Below are 22378 nucleotides of genomic sequence, written 5' to 3'. Positions count from 1 at the left end.
TTGCATCTTTATATGTATAACCAACTGGACGAATAAGGGTTAATGGCATACTAAGTGATGCATTCACTCTTAAAAATGGTACACGTCAGGGCTGTCCATTATCACCCTTTCTATTTTCCCTTTCTATCAGTTGTGAGAATGAATCCTAATATACATGATGTAAAAGTGAAGGGTAAGGAGTACAAGTTATCTGCTTATGCAGATGTTTTATTTTATGTTCAGCAACCAAAGATTACATTGCCAAATTTATTGGGGTTAATGCGAGAATTTCAAAATATATACAATTTTAAAATGAATATGACTAAATCCGAAATACTAAATATATCAATACCTAGGCACGAAGCTGAAATGTTAAAAACCTCATTCCCTTTTACTTGGCAACCAGTCACCTTAAAGTATTTAGGTATCCATCTTACACCTAGCCTTACCAACCCATTCCAATATAATTATCTTGATCTACTTAAAAAAATGTAACTAGATTTACATAAATGGACTTACATAGTAGGTGAGGTTGAAAAAAGACACAAGTCCATCAAGTCCAACCTATGTGTGTGATTATATGTCAGTATTACATTGTATATCCCTGTATGTTGCGGTCGTTCAGGTGCTTATCTAATAGTTTCTTGAAACTATCAATGCCCCCCGCTGAGACCACCACCTGTGGAAGGGAATTCCACAACCTTGCCGCTCTTACAGTAAAGAACCTTCTACGTAGTTTAAGGTTAAAATCTTTTCTTCTAATTTTAATGAGTGGCCACGAGTCTTGGTAAACTCCCTTCTGCGAAAAAGTTTTATCCCTATTGTGGGGTCATCAGTATGGTATTTGTATATTGAAATCATAGCCCCTCAGAGAGAATAAGTTTAGTGCTCGCAACCTTTCCTCATAACTAATATCCTCCAGACCCTTTATTAGCTTTGTTGCCCTTCTTTGTACTCGCTCCATTTCCAGTACATCCTTCCTGAGGACTGGTGCCCATAACTGGACAGCATACTCTAGGTTCTGCCGGACCAGAGTCTTGTAGAGTGGCAGAATTATCGTTTTATCTCTGGAATTAATCCCCTTTTTATTGCATGCCAATATTCTGTTTGCTTTGTTAGCAGCGGCTTGGCATTGCATGCCATTGCTGAACCTATCATCTACTAGGACCCAAGGACCTTTTCCATCTTAGATTCCCCCAGAGGTCCCCCCCCCCCCCAGTGTATAGATTGCATTCATATTTTTGCCACCCAAATGCATTATTTTACATTTTTCTACATTAAACCTCAGTTGCCCACCCCATTAATTTGTTCAGATCTTTTTGCAAGGTTTCCACATCCTGCGGAGAAGTTATTGCCCTGCTTAGCTTAGTATAGTCCATAAATACAGAGATTACACTGTTTACCCCATCCTCCAGGTCGTTTATGAACAAATTAAATAGGATTGGTCCCAGCACAGAACCCTGGGGGACCCCACTACCCACCCCTGACCATTCCGAGTACTCCCCATTTATCACAACCCTCTGAACTCGCCCTTGTAACCAGTTTTCAATCCATGTACTCACCCTATGGTCCATGCCAATGGATCTTATTTTGTACAGTAAACGTTTATGGGGAACTGTGTCAAATGCTTTTGCAAAATCCAGATACACCATGTCTATGGGCCTTCCTTTATCTAGCTGGCAACTCACCTCCTCATAGAAGGTTAGTACACTGGTTTGGCAAGAACGATTCTTCATGAATCCATGCTGTTTACTGCTAATGATACCGTTCTCATTACTAAAATCTTGTATATAGTCCCTTATCATCCCCTCCAAGAATTTACATACTATTGATGTTAGGCTAACTGGTCTGTAATTCCCAGGGGTGCATTTTGGGCCCTTTTTAAATATTGGTACTACATTGGCTTTTCTCCAATCAGCTGGTACCATTCCAGTCAGTAGACTGTCAGTCAAAATTAGGAACAATGGTCTGGCAATTACTCGACTGAGTTCCCTAAGTACCCTCGGGTGCAAGCCATCTGGTCCCAGTGATTTATTAATGTTAAGTTTCCCAAGTCTAATTTTAACTTTGTCCTCTTTTAACCATGGAGGTGCTTCCTGTGATGTGTCATGAGGATGAACACTGCAGTTTTGGTTACTGAAGCCCACCCGATTCCCTTGTGAAGACTGAGAAGAATAAATTCAATAACTTCGCCATCTCCCCATCCTTTGTAACCAGATGTCCTTCCTCATTCTTTATGGGGCCAATATGGTCTGTCCCTTTTTTACTGTTTAGATACTTAAAGGATTTTTTTTGCTCTGCTGCGCTATGTGTCTTTCATGTTCTATCTTAACCGTCCTTATTGCACCCTTACATTTCTTGTTGCATTCTTTGTAAAGTCTGAATGCTGACGATGATCCCTCAACCCTGTATTTTTTGAAGGCTTTCTCCTTTGCTTTTATATGCATTTTTACATTGGAGTTAAGCCTATTCAGGTCTTTTGATCACTAATGCACTTATTTAATATGCTCTTAAAGCAAACCCACCTCTCCTCCGTGTTCTTTGTTCCTAAGATTTTATCCCAATTTATGCCTTCTAGCAAGGTTCGTGGTTTAGGGAAGTTGGCTCTTTTGAAATTCAGTGTCTTTGTATTCCCCTTACGTTTCTTATTTGTGTGATTTATACTGAAGCCAATTGACCTGTGATCGCTGTTACCTAAATTGCCCCGTATTTCCACATCCGTGATCAGGTCTGTATTGTTGGTAATCAGTAGATCCAGTAACGATTTATTTCTAGTTGGTGTGTCTACCATCTGACCCATAAAATTGTCCTGCAAGACATTTAGGAACTGGCGAGCCTTAGATGAATGCGTGGTTCCCTCCGCCCAGTCTATGTCTGGATAGTTAAAATCCCCCATTATGATAACACTTCCCATCCCTGCTGCTAATCCAAATTGTAATAGGAGATCTGTCTCCCCTTCCACCCTCAGGTTAGGGGGCCTATAGCATGCTCCCAGTATTATTTCCCCTTAGCTTCATCCCTTATGGCTCTACCCATAAGGATTCCACCTCCTCCCTAGCTCACTTATAGTGATGTCATCTCTCAAATTCACTTGTACATTATTCTTGACATATAGGCATACCCCTCCCCCTTTTTTTCCCTCCCTATCCTTGCGATAAAGGGTATACCCTTGAATGTTTGCCAGCCAATCATGAGAGCTGTTGAACCAAGTCTCTGAAATTCCCACAAAATCCAAATCCTCCTCGTACAACAGTATCTCTAGTTCACCATCTTGTCCACCAGGCTCCTGGCATTGGTGAACATGCCACATAGTTTAGACCGGTCGTATATTATCCTCTTATTGGGTGTTCCGAGATAGCAACTAGGACTTGCTATTATACTTTGCCATTCTTGGCTGGGTAAGATCAAAGTTGTTAAAAGGAATGTTCTACCCCGAGTCCTATATGTATTCTAAATGATACCCTTTGGTGTCCTCATAGGATTTTTTTCGATGCTACAGTCATCTATAGCACATTATATTTGGAAGGGACAGGGTATTAGAATATCCCGAAACACCTTATACAATTCTAAAAAGCTAGGGGGACTAGCTTTACCAAATTTTAAATTATATTATCAAGAAATTGCACTAGCCTGTATGGCAGACTGGAAATATGCTAAAAAGACTAGACTCTGGGTAGAACTTGAAATGGCACTAGCGGATACTGACTTATCAGTAGTGCCATGGATATCACGACCTTTGAAAGGGCTCCCAGCCACAATATCTCTAAATCAACCCTGGCAATATGGGACTCCCTATATACTCGGTATGGTTGGGAATATAATTCCCCACTAATGCCCTTGCTGAAACATGAATATTTCATGCCGGGAGTACTTGATAAGGGCTTTGAATCATGGTTCCCAGAGGTAACACCGCTATTACACCAAGCATTAAAAGACACAAAAATTAAACCAATTAAGTCCTTATGTGGAGTAGATCAGCCAACATTTATGGACCAATGGAGATACATGCAGTTGTCTCAATTTATTCGGAATCTCCTGCAGCCTATTCGTTCGTTAAAAGAACTGAATCCTATTGAAGCAATTATTCAATATAGAAATCAACCACAACATTGTATTTCTCTTTTTCTCAAAGATTTGATGAATATGCAATACCCTGGGTACCCAGATTATATAGGTCGGTGGGAGAGAGATTTGCAAATTACACTTACAGATAAACAAAAAGATAAGATTATATAATTTTCTTATGTGCCCACCACCTCAAGTAGAATGACAGAGGTAAACTTGAAACTTTTATCTCGATGGCATTATACACCAGTAAAATTACATGCAATGTCCATCTCGACCTCGCCCCTATGTTGGAGGGAGCGTGGAGAGTGAGCTACACACGGACACATATGGTGGTTCTGCCATAAAACCTGGCCATTTTGGGAAGAAGTGGCGAAGTTGATCTCTCTGATACTGGGCCAAGTAATTAAACCTGAACCATTAATGTTTTTACTTCATTGTACGAATTAAACAACAGAGCAATACAAGATGTCTATGACCCCCATATTTGTTAAAGGCTTGTAAATCTTTGATTCCACTATACTGGGGAAAAAGTTTAATACCTAGTATCCCACAGTGGCTATGAAGGGTTGACGAGCTCCGTCTAATGGATGAAATAACCTGTAGAAATAAAGGGCTGACCAGGAAATATATTAAGACATGGTTTAAATGTAAGGAAACTAAACTATATTATGAAATAATATCAGACTCTGATGGTAAATCAGCATATGACTTATTAATTAAGAATGATTAACCTTATAGTTTCTGTACCTCCCAGATAGTTCTATATATTTACATTTGTTCCCCCCCCCCCCCCCCCCAACCTCTCCCTTCTTTTTCTTCCTTTGGATTTTTTTTTCTTTTCCTCTTTCCCTCTTTTTTTTGTCTTTTTTCCTCTCTTTCCTTTTGTGTGGTTCCCGCCCCCCTCCCTCTATTTCGGTATTGGAGGGGAGAGGATGGGAACAGATAAATTGCATTGTATATGTTTCAAGATAATGTTTGGAATTTTCTGAAATGCTGAAATAAAATGTAATGATAAAAAAAAAAAAAGAAACACCAATGTAGCGCTACTCTGCAGGAGTCACTTGGTAATTTGCGTTCTCTGTTCTGCGCCTCGACTCCAAGAACTCCCTCAGCCCCTCTGACACACTTGGTTGAAATAAAGGTACTGCAAGCACTTATAAGAACCTGAGTATAGATACCTTTAAGGCCGGGTTGACACTGGTGCGACAAACGCTCCGACATTGGGAGCTCATGTGAAAATCAATATTTCCCTATGAGAGCTGTCTTAACTGGCCCGACACAAGTCGGTCCGACTTTGAAAATGCTTCCTGCACTAATTTGGTCCGACTTTGATCCTACTTCAGCCCATTGAATATCATTAAAGTCGGATCGCCGTCTTGCCTGATCCGACTTTGGCATGCGACTTGTGCTCTGATGATCTTGAGGGGGAACTCAACGCCAAATTTTAAATAAAAAAACGGCATGGGTTACCCCTCCAAGAGCATACCAGGCCCTTCGGTCTGATATGGATTGTAAGGGGAACCCCCTACGATGAAAAAGCGGCCTGGGGGTCCCCCAAAATCCATACCAGACCCTTATCCGAGCACGCAGCCCGGCCGGTCAGGAAAGGGGGTAGGGAAGGAGCGAGCACCCCCCCTCCTGAACCGTACCAGGCCGCATGTCCTCAACATGGGGGGGTGGGTGCTTTGGGGCAGGGGGGCTCACTACGCCCCCCCCACCCCAAAGCACCTTGTCCCCATGTTGATGAGGACAAGGGCCTCTTCCCGACAACCCTGGCCGTTGGTTGTCGGGGTCTGCGGGGGGGGGGCTTATCGGAATCCGGGAGCCCCCTTTAATAAGGGGCCCCCAGATCCCGACCCCCACCCTATGTGACTGAGTATAGGGTACATCATACTTTCCTTGATGAGTTTTCTGCCTGTTTACCCTACTTTCTCTCTTCGGAAATTCCCACAATCCTTCTTGGTGATTTCAACATCCCTGCTAATACAAACACTCCTGCTACTTCTAAACTTCTTAGTCTAACCTCTTCATCTGACCTGAAGCAATGGAAACAGGCTTCTACTCACTCTGATGGCAACACCCTTGACCTTGTATTCTCCTACCTATGCACTCCATGCAACGTCTCAAACAATCCTTTTCCTCTCTCCGACCATCACCTTATTAGTTTCTCTCTCTCCCTGTCTTCCACCACCTTTCCCTCCAATTGCCTAACCATGACTCAAAAAAACTTGCGCAACTTCAACTCCTCTCTCCTCTATTCTGCTACTGACCACCTCTATGACAAAATCTCTCCCCTGTCCTGCGCCAACCAAGCCACATCCATCTACAATAAATCCCTGTCCTCCACCCTGGACAAGCTTGCTCCCCTCACTACACGCAGAATCAGGCCTTGACCCCTACAACCCTGGTAAACAGATGACACTAAAATTCTCAAAAAATGTAGTCGCGCTCTTGAGCGTCTGTGGCACAAGACTAAGTCTCTCAAAGACTTCAACCAATACAAATCTGCCCTCCAAAAATACTATTCTTTCCTCCACACTGCCAAGCAGACCTATTTTACAACTCTTATTAACACCTTCTCATCCAGTCCCAGGAAAATTTTCTCTACCTTCAACTCTCTTCTTCGTCCTCCACAGCCTCCACCCACTGACTCACTCACAGCCGAGGAGATTGCTAATCACTTCAAAAACAAGAAAGATACAATCCGTGATGAAATCTCTACTCTACAGGTATCTCCCCCAGTTAAGACACCATATTAACAGGTACAATTGACACTCCCCTTATTCAAATCTGCTACTACAGACAAAGTTGCTAAACTCCTTTCAAACGCCCACCTAACCACCTGCCCCCTGGACCCTATTCCCTCTCAAACACTACGGTCGCCCTCTGACTCTATCCTACACTCTCTAACCCACATCTTCAATCTCTCCCTCACCTCTGGCATTTTCCCCAATGCTCTAAAACATGCACTGGTCACCCCAATACTTGAAAAGCTATCCTTGGACCCTACCAATCTTTACAACCTGCGCCCTATCTCCTTGCTCCCCTTTTCCTCTAAACTCCTTGAACGCCTGGTTTACAACCAACTGAGTGACCACCTCATTAAGAATAACCTTCTTGATCCCCTTCAATCTGGATTTCGCCCTCAACACTCCACAGGAACTGCTCTTTTAAAACTCAAAAATGACCTACTAACTGCACAAACCAACGGACACTGTTCTGTACTTCTACTTCTGGACCTTTCAGCTGCCTTTGACATGGTTGACCAATCCCTCCTCCTCAAAAAACTTTACTCCCTTGGTTTCCGTGATTGTGCTCTTCAGTGGCTCTCATCCTACCTTTCCCAACGCACCTTCAGTGTCACTTACAATTCTACTTCCTCCACTCCTGTTCCCTTCTTCGTCGGGGTTCCCCAAGGTTCTGTTTTTGGACCTCTTTTATTTTCAATCTACACCTCTTCCCTGGGTCAGCTGATAGCCTCTCAAGGCTTTCAATATAATTTCTACGCTGACGACACACAAATCTATCTCTCCACCCCTCAACTCACTCCGTCAGTCTCCTCACGCATGGCTAACTTACTAACAGACATATCTGTATGGATGTCACAACACTTCCTCAAACTCAACTTGTCCAAAACCGAGCTTATAATATTTCTTCCTCCATGTGCAGGGCCGTCTTTAATTTTGATTGGGCCCTGGGCAAACATTTTCTTGGGGCCCCACCCCTCCATTCTGAGACATACAAAAAATAGCAGGTAGACTCAAAATCAGTTTACTGCAGCAGATCACGCAGCAATTGCAATTGTTTGCCAGAGGTTACAGCCTATCCTTACTGCTCACTGGCTGGTTTCTAGAGGTTACAACACATAATTTCTGCTTGCCGATTGGTTGCTAGAGGTTAATGTACATTATTAGCCCTCACTTGGTTGCTAGGGGTTACAGCACATCATTATCACTTACTGAGCAGTGGAGCAATCCCAAATAATTGAGCAAGTAAAGGGGCACATTAATACACATATTACAGGAGAGTGTCAGAGAGTGCAGACATACTACAGGAGAGGTTCAGAGACTGCGGACATACTGCAGGAGACAATCAGAGACTGTGGACATACTGCAGGAGACAATCAGAGACTGCGGACATACTGCAGGAGATTACCAGAGACTGCGGACTTACTGCAGGAGATTACCAGATACTGCGGACATACTGCAGGAGACAATCAGAGACTGTGGACATACTGCAGGAGACAATCAGAGACTGCGGACATACTGAAGGAGACAATCAGAGACTGTGGACATACTGCAGGAGACAATCAGAGACTGCGAACATACTGCAGGAGATTACCAGAGACTGCGGACATACTGCAGGAGATTACCAGAGACTGCGGACATACTGCAGGAGACAATCAGAGACTGTGGACATACTGCAGGAGACAATCAGAGACTGTGGACATACTGCAGGAGATTACCAGAGACTGCGGACATACTGCAGGAGATTACCAGAGACTGCGGACATACTGCAGGAGACAATCAGAGACTGCGGACATACTGCAGGAGATTACCAGAGACTGCAGACATACTGCAGGAGATTACCAGAGACTGCGGACATACTGCAGGAGACAATCAGAGACTGCGGACATACTGCAGGAGATTACCAGAGACTGCGGACATACTGCAGGAGACAATTAAAGACTGCAGACATACTGCAGGAGACAATCATAAACTGCGGACATACTGCAGGAGACAAGCAGAGACTGCGGACATACTGCAGGAGATTACCAGAGACTGCGGACATACTGCAGGAGATTACCAGAGACTGCGGACATACTGCAGGAGACAATCAGAGACTGCGGACATACTGCAGGAGATTACCAGAGACTGCAGACATACTGCAGGAGATTACCAGAGACTGCGGACATACTGCAGGAGACAGTCAGAGACTGCGGACATACTGCAGGAGATTACCAGAGACTGCGAACATACTGCAGGAGATTACCAGAGACTGCGGACATACTGCAGGAGACAATCAGAGACTGCGGACATACTGCAGGAGATTACCAGAGACTGCAGACATACTGCAGGAGATTACCAGAGACTGCGGACATACTGCAGGAGACAATCAGAGACTGCGGACATACTGCAGGAGATTACCAGAGACTGCGGACATACTGCAGGAGACAATTAAAGACTGCAGACATACTGCAGGAGACAATCATAAACTGCGGACATACTGCAGGAGACAATCAGAGACTGCGGACATACTGCAGGAGACAATCAGAGACTGCGGACATACTGCAGGAGACAATCAGACACTGCGGACATACTGCAGGAGACAATCAGAGACTGTGGACATACTGCAGGAGATTACCAGAGACTGCAGACATACTGCAGGAGATTACCAGAGACTGCGGACATACTGCAGGAGACAATCAGAGACTGCGGACATACTGCAGGAGATTACCAGAGACTGCGAACATACTGCAGGAGATTACCAGAGACTGCGGACATACTGCAGGAGACAATCAGAGACTGCGGACATACTGCAGGAGACAATCAGAGACTGCGGACATACTGCAGGAGACAATCAGAGACTGCGGACATACTGCAGGAGACAATCAGAGACTGCAGACATTATACAGGAGATGGTCAAAGAACTTTCAGCAATGCACAGCTTTACAGTTGAATAACATAGCTCAGGGTTTCAGCAGTCAGGCATTTTATGGGTGTAAAGACATACCTGGCCAGCCAAACTCACTACATACATTCAGGTGTGTGGGCGGGGCTTCCACTCTCTGCTCTCACTACAACAGTTCCACTGACGCTTTGTGTTGGGGGCCGCATCACCTATGAATTGGGGCCCCCGATGACAGCTTTGCAGAGCGCACAGAGGATACAGGAGGATGTATTCCCGCGCTAGTCAGCTGAGAGGGGCAGGGCTCAGAGCTCCACTGACGCTCTGACCCCGCCCACGTGCAGCCTGTGTACTCGGAATAGAGCGTATGTAGTGAGAGCCAGTGATTGGAGTGGGAGTGTCATTGGAGCTCCCGGCCCCGCCCCCGGACCTCTGTATTCACCAGCCAGTATAGAGGAGGCGGGGCCGGGAGCTCCAATGACACTCCCACTCCGATCACTGGCTCTCACTACAAGCCGTCACATAGGCGGGGTCAGAGCGTCAGTGGAGCTCCCGGCCCCACCCCCTCTCAGCTGGTTAGCACGGAATACATCCTCCCGTGTCCTCTGCGCACTCTGCAAAGCTGTCATCGGGGCCCCAATTCACGGCTAGCGCGTGAACTGCGGACATACTGCAGGAGATTACCAAAGATTGGGCCCAGGGCAAGTGCCCCGTTTGCCCTGCGCTAAAGACGGCCCTGTCCATGTGCCTCTTCCCCTGACTTCTCTGTCAAGAGCAATGGCACAACCATCCACCCATCCCCACATGTCAGCGTGCTAGGTGTTATCCTGGACTCTGAACTCTCCTTTCGGCCCCACATCCAATCACTTTCCAAAGCTTGCCGCCTCAACCTCCGTAACATCTCCAAACTACGTCCCTTTCTAACCGAGGAAACCACAAAGCTCCTGATTCACTCACTCCCTGTTTATCTCTTGTTTTGACTACTGCAACTTCCTCCTCATTGGCTTACCTTTAAATAGACTATCTCCCCTTCAGTCCATCATGAATGCTGCTGCCAGACTCATCCACCTTACAAACCGCACAGTGTCTGCTACCCCTCTCTGCCAATCCCTCCATTGGCTGCCACTTGCCCAACGGATTAAATTCAAAATACTAACATTAAGTTACAAAGCCATCCACAACTCTGCCCCCAGCTACATCACTAGACTAGTCTCAAAATACCAACCTAATCGCCCTCTTGGTTCCTCCCAAGACCTCCTGCTCTCTAGCTCCCTCATCACATCCTCCCATATCCGCCTCCAGGACTTCTCCCGAGCCTCGCCCATCCTCTGGAAATCGCTACTCCAATCTGTCAGACTCTCCAAATTTATCCACTTTTAGGCGATGCCTGAAAACTTTCCTCTTCAGAGAAGCCTATCCTGCCTCCATCTAACAACTGCACTATTTTCTCCATTAGCTCATCCCCCACAGCTATTTCCCTATTTGTATAACTTGACCCTTCCTCCTAGATTGTAAGCTCTAACGAGCAGGGCCCTCTGATCCCCCCTGTATTGAACTGTATTGTAATTGCACTGTCTGCCCTAATGTTGTAAAGTGCTGCGTAAACTGTCAGGGCTATATGAATCCTGTATAATAATAATAATGTGAATGAGTATGGGGTACATCGTACCCCTACCCATTCACCTGGGGGGAAAAAAGTGTCAATAAAAAAAAACACACTAGACCAGTTTTTAAAGTAATTTATTAGGCAGCTCCGGGGGTCTCTTCTGACTTCTCTGCTCTCTCCGGCCTCTTCTCCCACTCTCCGGCCTCTTCTCCCGGTCTCCAGTGTCTTCTGCCGGGCTCCCCCACTATCTTCTGCTCTTTTGCTCGCTCTTTTGCTAGCGTTGGCCCGGTCTTCTCCGTCGTCTTCTTCCCTCCGGTCTTCTGATGTTGACAAGCAAGAAAGAGGCTTCCATCATGACAAATATAGAGTGTGGTGATCCAATCCCTCACGTAATAGACCACAGAAGAGAGTACCCCCCTTGAAATGGGACTTTATTAGACCACCAACTCTTAAGGTAAAAAATATATTTTAATAGTATACTTTAAAAAGACGTAGAGATGTCTATGACATACAAAAGTACAAGAAATACATTCCATACAAAATTGGAACAAGAAATATACAAATGTTAATGTTAGATGTACTCTCCTGGGGGTGGTGTACCCCAATACCCGACGCGTTTCCGGTATTCTGATACCTTCATCAGGGGTTTGAGAGTTGCAAGTATTTTACAAGTGTATAGGTTCCAGTGGAATGACTTTGTGTTCAGGCAGCACTTAGACCCCCAAGGTTGAATGACGTGTTTCATGGATGCCAGACCCAGATAATGAAGAGGCTATATGTATATTGTGTTACCAATATCCAGGTATGTTGAATAAGCCAAATTGGGATAAGCATTCGTTAGAACCTATATAATACAGGCTGTATAACGAGCAGATAAATGTCCAAAACGATCCCACAGTGGCTGTCTCCTGGGTATGACCTTTGCAGTCTCCGGGTCCAATATGGGGTGCCTTCCCACTGTTAGTGCTCGGTGCATGTGATCCTGTGCAGCGTGGCCACCCTGTAACAGTAAAACTGGTAAGGGCAACTGGTTAAATATAAAACATTGCAATGATCCCCATTTTATTCCCAAGGTTCTCTGCCAAAAAAAATATATCATGTTTGGGGGTTAAAAGTAGTTTATAAAAAAATACAGATTTAAACTTATAAACAAAAGTACCAGAAAAGGCTTGGTCTTCAAATGGTTATATAATCACTCAGCCAAGGTAAATTAGGTTAGAGTTCCTTACCAGTAGATTTGGATTAACTCATGATTCGGCAAAGTCAGCAATAAACAGTGCATATACTGTAAGCATTAACTGCTATGTGAATAATAATACTATGACTAGTCTAGAGAGCACTCTAGGAGAATATCTAGGATTTGGTGCCATTTTCCCTGAGAGGTACTTCTTAGTAAAAGCAATATGTAAGGGTCTCTGTGTAGCAGCTGTAAAGGGGCAGTCTTTATTTCTAATTCATCAGCCAGTTAGTGTTGGGACCCAGTTGTACCATTGGTGCACTTGACATTAGTCCCAGTCTAGCCTGCAGGCAGCAATAAGGCTACTGGATGGCTGTATGGTCAGTTCTCAAAGGGCTCAGTCTCTCTAGCAGCAAATAGTAAATCCCCACAGCAGCAGTTTACCAGTCCCAGCGATATTGCAGCTCACCATCCGGACATGCACAGCGATCGGTCCATTCTCTGCTCTGCGCCCAGGTGATTCTGGCTGTCAGCACATCTGGACTCAGCCCTCCAAGTCCTGCTCAGGCCACCATTATGCACCAGTGGTGGTGCACACTAGCAGCAATGTGCACTCTCTGGGTTCCCTCATGGCAAGAGAAAGCCGTGTCCTGTACAGCTTGAGAAAATGCAGCTGTTTCCCCTCCTCCTATCAATCTCCCTCTGGGAAATTCAGTTCAAAAACTTTTGATTACAATAGAGTCTCCCTCTATTGGACTACAGTTCCCACAGTGCGTGCTGCCTGACTCTATTAAGTCTATTGAACACTTCCTGCTCAGCTGCTCCCTCCACTTGCTGGTACAGCTGTGAACCACTTAAGCACTGCAGGTCAGCAGCTACAGAGTGCAGCTTTAGCAAGTGTTTCTCCCACTCTCCATTCTTACGCAAGCACCTGGCTACACAAACAATTGGGTACAATTCCTTCTATTGACACCAATGATGGTGCACACTATTCCTTCCTCTGACACCAATGATGGGCACTATTTCTCACACTGAAACCAAGAATGGTTTTAATAAAGCTCCTGTTTAACCACTTCAATACAAGGTCATAGTCATATGACGTCCGCAGATGAGATCTCCCATCCTGGGCGGCCGTCATATGATGTCCTCGGCTTCTCTCCGCTCCTGCGGGCCCCCGGGGGCCCGCAGCGTGGCTATCCGGGATGAGGCATGTCCCTTGGACACAGCCCATCCCAGATGTGTGTAAAGAGCCAATAAAAAAATGAAATTGGCTCTTTACCATGTGACCAGCTGTGTCCAATCACAGCCGGTCACAGAATGTCAGCAAACTGCGTTAACGAGATGTTACTGGGTTCTCCTCCTCACACACCGATCATATGTGAAAAGGAGATTGCGGTAACAGCTCGTTACCTCTTAAAGTGCACTCCAACACACACTGATTGCCCCCCCTAATAAAGAGGACCTGTCACCAGCCATCAAAGTACCTGTCACCAGCCATCAAAGTACCTGAGTACCTGTCACAGCCCATCTGAGTACCCGAGTACCTGTCACAGCCCACCTGAGTACCTCTCACAGTCCATCTGAGTACCTGTCACAGTCCATCTGAGTACCTGTCACAGTCCATCTGAGTACCTGTCACAGCCCTGAGTACCTGAGTACCTCTCACAGTCCATCTGAGTACCTGAGTACCTGTCACAGTTCATCTGAGTACCTGTTACAGTCCATCTGAGAACCTGAGTACCTGTTACAGTTCATCTGAGTAGCTCTCACAGTCCACCTGAGTACCTGTCACAGTTCATCTGAGTACCTGTCACAGACCATCTGAGTACCCGAGTACCTGTCACAGTCCATCTGACTACCCGAGTATCTGTCACGGTTTATCTAAGTACCTGAGTACCTGTCACAGCCCACCTGAGTACCTGTCACAGCCCATCTGAGTACCTGTCACCACCTATTAGAGTACCCGAGTACCAGTCACCAGCCCATCAGGGTACCCGAGTACCTATCTGCAGCCCACCAGAGTACCCGAGTACCTATCTGCAGCAAATCAGAGTACCCGAGTATCTGTCATCAGCCCATCAGAGTACCCGAGTACCTGTCACCAGCCCATCAGAGTACCTGAGTATCTATCTGCAGCCTATGCCTCATAAAATATATGTTGGGGTGTTTGCTTTCCAAAATGGGGTCATTTTGTGAGTAATTCCAGTGTACTGGTGCTCCAGGACCTTCAGAAGTGTGTTAGGAAGAAATTAAATGAGATGTGTAATTTATGCTCCTAGAACGCATGAAGATACTACTTCAATGTTGGACCTCTCTATGTGGCCAGGCTGTGTAAAAGCTTCACACATGTGGTATCGCCATACTCAGGGGGAGTAGCAGAATATATTTTGGGGTGTCATTTTTGCTATGTTCATGCTATGTGTTAGAAATATCTTATAAATTGACAACTTTGTGTAAAAAAAATAGGTTTTCATTTTCTTTCCAAGTTTTCTGAAGACTTGTGGAAAAAAAAAAGACTCATAATGCCTCATAGAATATATGTTGGGGTGTTTGCTTTCCAAAATGGGGTCATTTTGTGGGTAATTCCATTGTCTTGGTGTGCCAGGGCCTTCAAAAAATGTTATAGGTCGTTAGGAAATTAGAGGTGTAATTTTTGCTCCTGGAACCACTGATGGCGCTCCCTGCATGTTGGACCTCTCTGTGTGGCCAGGCTATGTAAAAGTCACACACATGTGGTATAACCATACCCAGGAGGAGTAGCAGAATGTGTTTTGGGGTGTAATTTTCATATGCTGTGTGTGAGAAATAACTTGTTATTATGACAATTGTGTGAAATTTTTTTTTTTTAAATTCTTAATTTTCCCAAGAATTGTGGGAAAAAAATTACAACTTCAAAAAGCTCCCCATGCCTCTTACTAAATACCTTGTACTGTCTACTTTTAAAAAAGGGGTCATTTGGGGGGTATTTGTACTGTCCTGACATTTCCTTGTAGACTCTATAACTTTCACATAGACCAAATAATACACACTAATTTGGGTTATTTTTACCAAAGATATGTAGCAGTATTCATTTAATTTATGAACAAAAAGGACTTATTATGCAAAATTTTATCATAGAAACTAAAAAAAAAAATTTTTTTTGCTCTTTTCTCACTTATGTCGCAAAAAAAAAAAAAAAAAAAAAAAAAACAGTGATGATTAAATACCACCAAAAGAAAGCTCTATTTGTATGAAAAAAATGATATGAAGTTTTTTGGGTACAGTGTTGCATGACTGAGTAATTGGCATTCAAAGTATGAGAGCACTGAAAGCTGAAATTTGGTCTGGGCAGGAAGGGTGTATAAGTGCCCTGTATTGAAGTGGTTAAGGAAGGCTTAGACAAAGTGATATATATATATATATATATATATATATATATATATATATATATATGTGTGTGTGTGCAGAAAAGGAAATGTAAGGCCTCATTTACATGTGCAACAGTGGATCCACAGTGGGTCACTTTTCAAAGATAATTGAAAGGCAGCTCACAGCCAATATATTGCCTCCTGAATGCTTGTTTTAACTAGTAAAAGCATGTAGCACTTTGCCATAACTGCGAGCATTACACTCGAAAAGGGTAAATTTAGTGGCAGTTCAGCCTGCCAAACATGACAGGTTTTATCAATTTCACCATACTGCAAATGGCTGGCCATGTTAACATGCAGCTTGGGGTGCAGTAATAATACCATGGCTCAATGTCTGTTTTTTTTCACAAGAAAAATGTTTATTCAAAGTTTTACAGTACAAGCGATGCATATACGCAGTTAGTTACAAATATAATATTGCATAAATTGTCAGTTGATTCGGTGATGTAAACAGGAGAGAGGTGTTCAAAGCTGTTATATACCATTACAGTGAGATACTGGACGGAAGAAGAAGTTCTCGGCAGACTGATTTAAGGAGGTCCAGAGTGGAAAGGAGAGGGTAGGAGAGGAGTAGGATAAATTAAAAATGGGGGGGGACCTCATCTGAGTAGTTGGATTCATACGATATAGACAGTACATGGTTATACAGGAGATCATATCAGTGGTGCATCAGCAATGTCTCAGTTGTCATCTGCCAACTCTACCCCAAGCATCTATCCATCCCGACTATTTATTAGGGCAATTTCGATTAGGTGATCTTGTACAGTGGCAGCACCGAGTTCAATACTAAGCGCCATGAGGAAACCGTGGGAGACGTAGCGTCCTTCCAGTGGAGGAATATCTCCCTACAGGCGTAAAACGTAGCGCAGCTTACAAATAATTTAGTGTATTTGCCCCGTACACTACGGTTGAAAACATTTAGCATCGGTTTGGGGTTAATTCCCAGATCCAGAGAGGTAATCTGGTCAAGGCTGTCAACTATTCCCGACCAATAGTCTCCGAGGTGGGGGCAGGACCAGACCATGTGGAAAAAGGAGGCAGACTCTAGACCACATCTGGGACAGGCCACCGGGGTGGTAGGATTCATAATTGTCAGTCGTTTCGGGGTGTAATAGGCTCTGGAGGAACTTAACCTGCATGAATCGGTCTCTTGCTGAAATCATATTGGTAACAACGGAGGATATATACCATTTCCCATTTGTCCTCTGATAGGTCAGAAATGTCCATTTTCCATTTGTCCAGAGTTTTTTCAAGTTTCTTTGTGGGAGCTATGGACAGATGGAAATATAGGGAGGACAAGGGCTTGTCTATGATCTTGGCAGTAAGCAATCCCTCCACAGAGTCTGATTCTAGTGTGAGGAGTGGCGGGAACTGTTTTCTACAAGTATGGCAAAGCTGGTAATATTGGAACAACATCCAGCCCGGTAGTGAGTAGGCATCCTTGAGATCAGAGTAAGATCTTAGTTTACCTCCCATGACAATGTGCTTCAGTTTCACTATTCCCTTTCTCGCCCAGATCTGAGGATCTGGAACAGTGTTCATGTGTGGTAGGTTAAGGTTACCCCAGAGGGGGATTTGAGGGGAGAATGTCTCGGGGTTATTAAAACGGATCCTGGCCCTGTGCCATATCGTGATTGTTGTATGCATCAGTTCCGTGATGCCAGGGTGGGATCTCGCCCCCCTGAACACCACGTTGCTAAGGGAGGAGTAGGACCCCATTATAGCTGCTTCCAGAGTCACTGCTGGGTTGTCATGGGGTTGGGAGAATCACCATCTGACCGTCACCAGGACAGCCGCCCAGAAGTAGACCTGGAAGTCTGGTAGGGACAAGCCTCCCTGGGTGACGGGAAGCTGAAGGGTAGAGATGGCCAGTCGTGGGGGCCTCCCGTTCCAGACAAAGGATGATATTATACTTTTTAATTTGGCAAAGAATGAGGCGGGAGGAATTAGAGGGGAGTTTCGAAAGAAGTAGAGAAATTTAGGAAAGTATACCATCTTAACTAAGTTTACCCTACCCACTGGTGAAAGGGGAAGAGTCCTCCTGGCCATACATTTCTGCAAGAAGTTTTTGAGTAGTGGTTGGAGATTCAGCTCAAAGTATGAGGACAGCGGGTTCCAACCCTTACTCCTAGGTATTTAAACTCAGGTGTCCAGTTTAGGGGGGTGCCTGTTGGTGGGTGATGACCCTATGCGTTTAGCAAGAAGAGGAGTGATTTCCCCCAGTTGACTTTGATGTCTGAGAACAAGTCGAACACAGCTACTATTTGAAGTGCTGGTGAAAGAGAGGAAACATCATTAAGGAAAAGGAGGGTGTCATAGGCATATAGGGATATTTTATCTGTTATTACCCCCACCCGAATTACCTCCACAGAGGGGGCCGATGTGATGCGGGCCGCCATGGGTTCCAGGGGAGAGTGGACAGCCCTGTCTGGTGCCCCTGGACAGGGGGAAAGGTGATGACAGCGAGTTGTTTGTGCGTATGCGGGCTGTGGGACTGTGGTATAACATCTGAACCCAGTTTATAAAACGGGGGCCAAACCCAAATTTACATAGGATGGCCCAGAGGTAGCGCCACTCAACCGAGTCAAAAGCCTTCTCGGTGTCCAAGGAGGCTACCACCTCCAGACCGTCTCCGCCTGCCCTGGAGAGATGTGTGAGGAGGCTTTGGATGTTTCTATCGGTTCCCCTGCCTGGCATAGATCCAGAATGGTCTGCATGCACCAATGCCATAATCACAGTGTTCAGTCGTCCGGCCAATACCTTGGCCAACAACTTGGCATCTACATTAAGGAGAGAAATTGACCGGTACGAGGAACACTGTTCAGGGGGCTTAATAATACAAGTGTTTGGCGCAAAGAATTTAAACGCACAATCCAAATGGTATAACACTATACACAATGAAATCTGCTAATAACAGAGTGTGATAAAAAATAAAAGTTTCAAGTCAAATAGTCCATAATATGGCATACCAGTGGTAAATGTTGGGGATGGTGTGTGAAGTCCACATACACGGCAGCCCTCCGGTGGGAATGAAAACCAAAGTCCCAAACAGGTACTGCAAAAACAAGGAAGACAGAGGCGCCTCTGGGTGCAGACTGTAAAAACAATTTTTAATAAAAAAGGCAACAACAAAGTTTGCACTCACATTTAAGATGAAAATATCAGGCGTTTAAAAAGTCCCAAGACTATCAAAAGAGGGTCTGTGAAGTCATCTCTCTCTGCCATAGATGTATCGTCAATCTGGTTCACAGGCGCTGGATGTACTGACGGCCGACAGCGAAGGGGAACACCAGAGCGAGGCTTGGGAAGCAAGCGCAAGTTCAGGCGAGGGTGGATGAGGTCACACCATCTGCGACGCGTTTCTTGAGCCAGCTAGCCGTGAGTGGCGTGACGGCTGCGCTCTTTTTTCAAGCTGATAGGCAAGGGGCTAGAGAACAATATATAGGGAGATGATGGGAGGAGGATGGGGCGGAAGATAGACGAAAAGGGTAAGAGAAGGAGTGACTGAACGAGTGATGAGGGGAGAAAGGGGCGGGGAATAGGGGTAGGGGGAGGCGGAGGGGAGAGAGAAAGTGTAACCTGACCAAGAAGACTATTTTACACGTGACAGTGAATGACCATGAAAGATGGAGGGGAATAAAATAATAAAAAATGACGATGGGTAGAAAGAAATAGCAAATGGGAATTAGGTATATTGAAGGATAGGACCGAAGATTTTGATCGATTAAATGAATGCTATTAACAGACATCACGTGATGTCTAGTGGTGGAAAAAGATATCTATGAAAAATATAATGAGAAACAAAGCTTTTCAATAATGAAAACGAGCATTAATTAACAATGGAAAGAGGGGAAATGAAAAGGGGATGGAATAATTGATGGAAGCGAATATTAAACTATGAATTAAAAAAAAAAGGGATTATTGTGATAAATAAATTGATTTTCCCAGTACCCCATGGCCAGGTTTGCGTACGAGGGGGCAAAGTTAGCCCCCATCGCCGTCCCTTGGAGCTGTAAATAGAAGTCTCCATCAAATGTGAAATAATTATGCGTTAAGCAAAATTTGGTGGCTTCTATTATGAAGGAAGCCTGGCAGAGGTTGATGGATGAGTCTGTGGAGAGAAAGTGTTCAAGGGCCATGATCCCAAAACTGTGGGGGATGGACGTGTATAGAGAACAGACGTCCAAGGATAGCCATGAATAAGATGGTTCCCAACTGTATGGTGAAAGGAGTTCCAGGAGATGTGTCCCATCCGAATATAGGACTGAAGTTGATGGACTAAAGGTTGTAGATATCGAACCACATATAGGCTGAAGCCTGTGGTGATGCTGTCCATAGAAGCCACAATTGGTCTACCAGGGGGATTTTGTTTATTTTTATGTTTTTTTTGTAAATGATAAAAATGAGGAATGGAGTAAAATGGTTTATGAAAAAAGGAGCTCTCAACTTTGGAAATGATATTATCAGTAAGGGCCACCAAAACTAGAAGATCTGCTTCTGCGGTGTATTCTTGGGTCGGATCTTTGGAAAGTTTCATGTAGGGCGCTTGATCCGACAGTAATCTTTCTGCCTCCGCAATATAATCAGCTCTGTTCTGGAGGATGATGCCGTCTCCCTTGTCAGCAGGCTTGATTATGAGGTCTTCAGCATGAATAAACTGCTGAAGGGCTCTGGTTTCGAGAGATGAGAGGTTTTGTGACTTGGAAATGGATGTAGTATTGCAGAGTTTGGTCATATCTGAGAAGACTACTCTGTAGAAACTTTCTATATAGGGGCCCTTGGAATGAGTGGGAAAAAATACAGATTTGGGTTTTAGACCAGAGTGGATAATAGGCGGAGATGTAGCCTTGAAAAAGAGCATTAATTAACAATGGAAAGAGGGGAAATGAAAAGGGGATGGAATAATGGATGGAAGCGAATATTAAAGAATGAATTAAACTATGAATTAAAAAAAAAAAAAATGTATAAAAAATAAAAAAATTATTAAATGATAAAAACAAGGGATGGACCGGGATGAACGGTCATTCTATGCTAGGTGGTATTAAAAGTCATCGCATGATGTTTAATAATAGAGGTGGAAATGTATTATCAAGATATAAAGTAGAGAATGCGGATAGAAGTTATATAAAGCTAAAAAAGTGAGGAACAAGAACAGGAACAACAGCGCCCATGAACCAGATTGACGATACATCCATGGCAAAGAGAGATGACTTCACAGTCCCTCTTTTGATAGTCTTGGGACTTTTTAAACGCCTGATATTTTCATCTTAAATGTGAGTGCAAACTTTGTTGTTGCCTTTTTTATTCAAAATTGTTTTTACAGTCTGCACCCAGAGGCGCCTCTGTCTTCCTTGTTTTTGCAGTTCACGGGGCTTACCAGGTTTAAGAATGACAACGATAACCGCCTCACATTGTCGGGGGGGAAAGAGTTTCCCTCCATGGACTTTTGGAGCATTAATTTAAATGATGGGAGTATCTCTTCCGCATATGTTTTAAAGAACTCGGCAGGGATGCCATCTGAGCCCGGGGTTTTGCTATTTTGTAAAGAGGCTACCACCCGCTGTAGTTTCTCCAACCTGATAGGGCCATCTAATGCCTCCCTGTATGTGGATGTCAGGCAAGGGAGGTCTACCTCATCAAGGCATGCTGTTAGCTTCTCATCCGTGCACACCATCCGGGAGCTATAGAGCTCTTGATAAAAAAGATGCAAATCTGCCATTAATAGCGGTGGGGTCGGTCAAAGTCATCCCATCCGAGTCGCATATAGCTGAAATAGTCACCCAAAAGGAGCTTTCCCTTGCCAGCCATGCCAACATACTACCTGTCTTTTCTCCATGCTCAAAAAATTATTTGGGACTGGTGTAGGAATTTAGTTTTAGTGGCTGCTGTTCGTAGCAGGAGAACATTCCCAAATGCTGCCTGAAAGTTTGAGTATGCCTTGGGGGTCCTAGTTGTGGAGTATTCCACCTCGAGTGTAGCCACCCTTTCCTCAGCTTTCAGGGTTTCCTCCCGCAGATCCCTCCTGATCTTACGGATGTGTGTTTGCAAGCTGCCCCTAGTGAAGGACTTAAATGCGTCCCAGGATGTGATCAAGGGTACAGAGTGGTCCAGGTCCCGCCAGTAATGGATTGCCTCGGATCTATATGGCTCAGAGATCCTCGAGTCCGACAGCCAAAACCTGGACAGTCTCCACAGACTCTCCCCCAGTGCACTGGAGACGCACAGCTTCAAAGCAAGCAGAGCGTGGTCGGTTATGCTGCGAGGGAGAATAGAAATGTCCCGAACTCTGGAGAGGACAGACCCCCCAGCATTGGCAAGGTCTTTATGTGAGAAGGTTTTGTGTAAAGCTGAGTGACATGTATAGGCCCACCGAGAAGGATAGCGCCACCTCCACACGTCAGTCAGGTTGGAGGCTTCAGCCAAAGAGAGCAACTCCGAGGATGAGCCCGCTCCAGGCGAGAGTCTGTCGACCCCAGAGTCCGGAACCAGATTAAAGTCCCCCAGTATCACCAC

The 22378-nt window shown here is 44.7% G+C and overlaps 1 protein-coding gene across 1 annotated transcript in view; it reads right to left on the bottom strand.

Annotated features, from left to right (window-relative positions):
• LOC141109011 (uncharacterized) overlaps positions 1–17407 on the bottom strand; it is a 38530-nt gene extending 21123 nt beyond the window's left edge. Inside the window, exon 1 of the mRNA XM_073600969.1 lies at positions 17054–17407. Within this exon, the coding sequence (XP_073457070.1) occupies positions 17054–17407 (354 nt within the window). The remainder of the gene's footprint in view (positions 1–17053) is intronic.
• Between the last annotated feature and the right edge of the window lie 4971 nt (positions 17408–22378).

This window comes from Aquarana catesbeiana, linkage group LG09 (assembly GCF_042186555.1).
Source record: "Aquarana catesbeiana isolate 2022-GZ linkage group LG09, ASM4218655v1, whole genome shotgun sequence".
Taxonomy (NCBI): Eukaryota; Metazoa; Chordata; class Amphibia; order Anura; family Ranidae; genus Aquarana; species Aquarana catesbeiana.
This window is presented reverse-complemented; position numbering and strand designations above follow the sequence as displayed.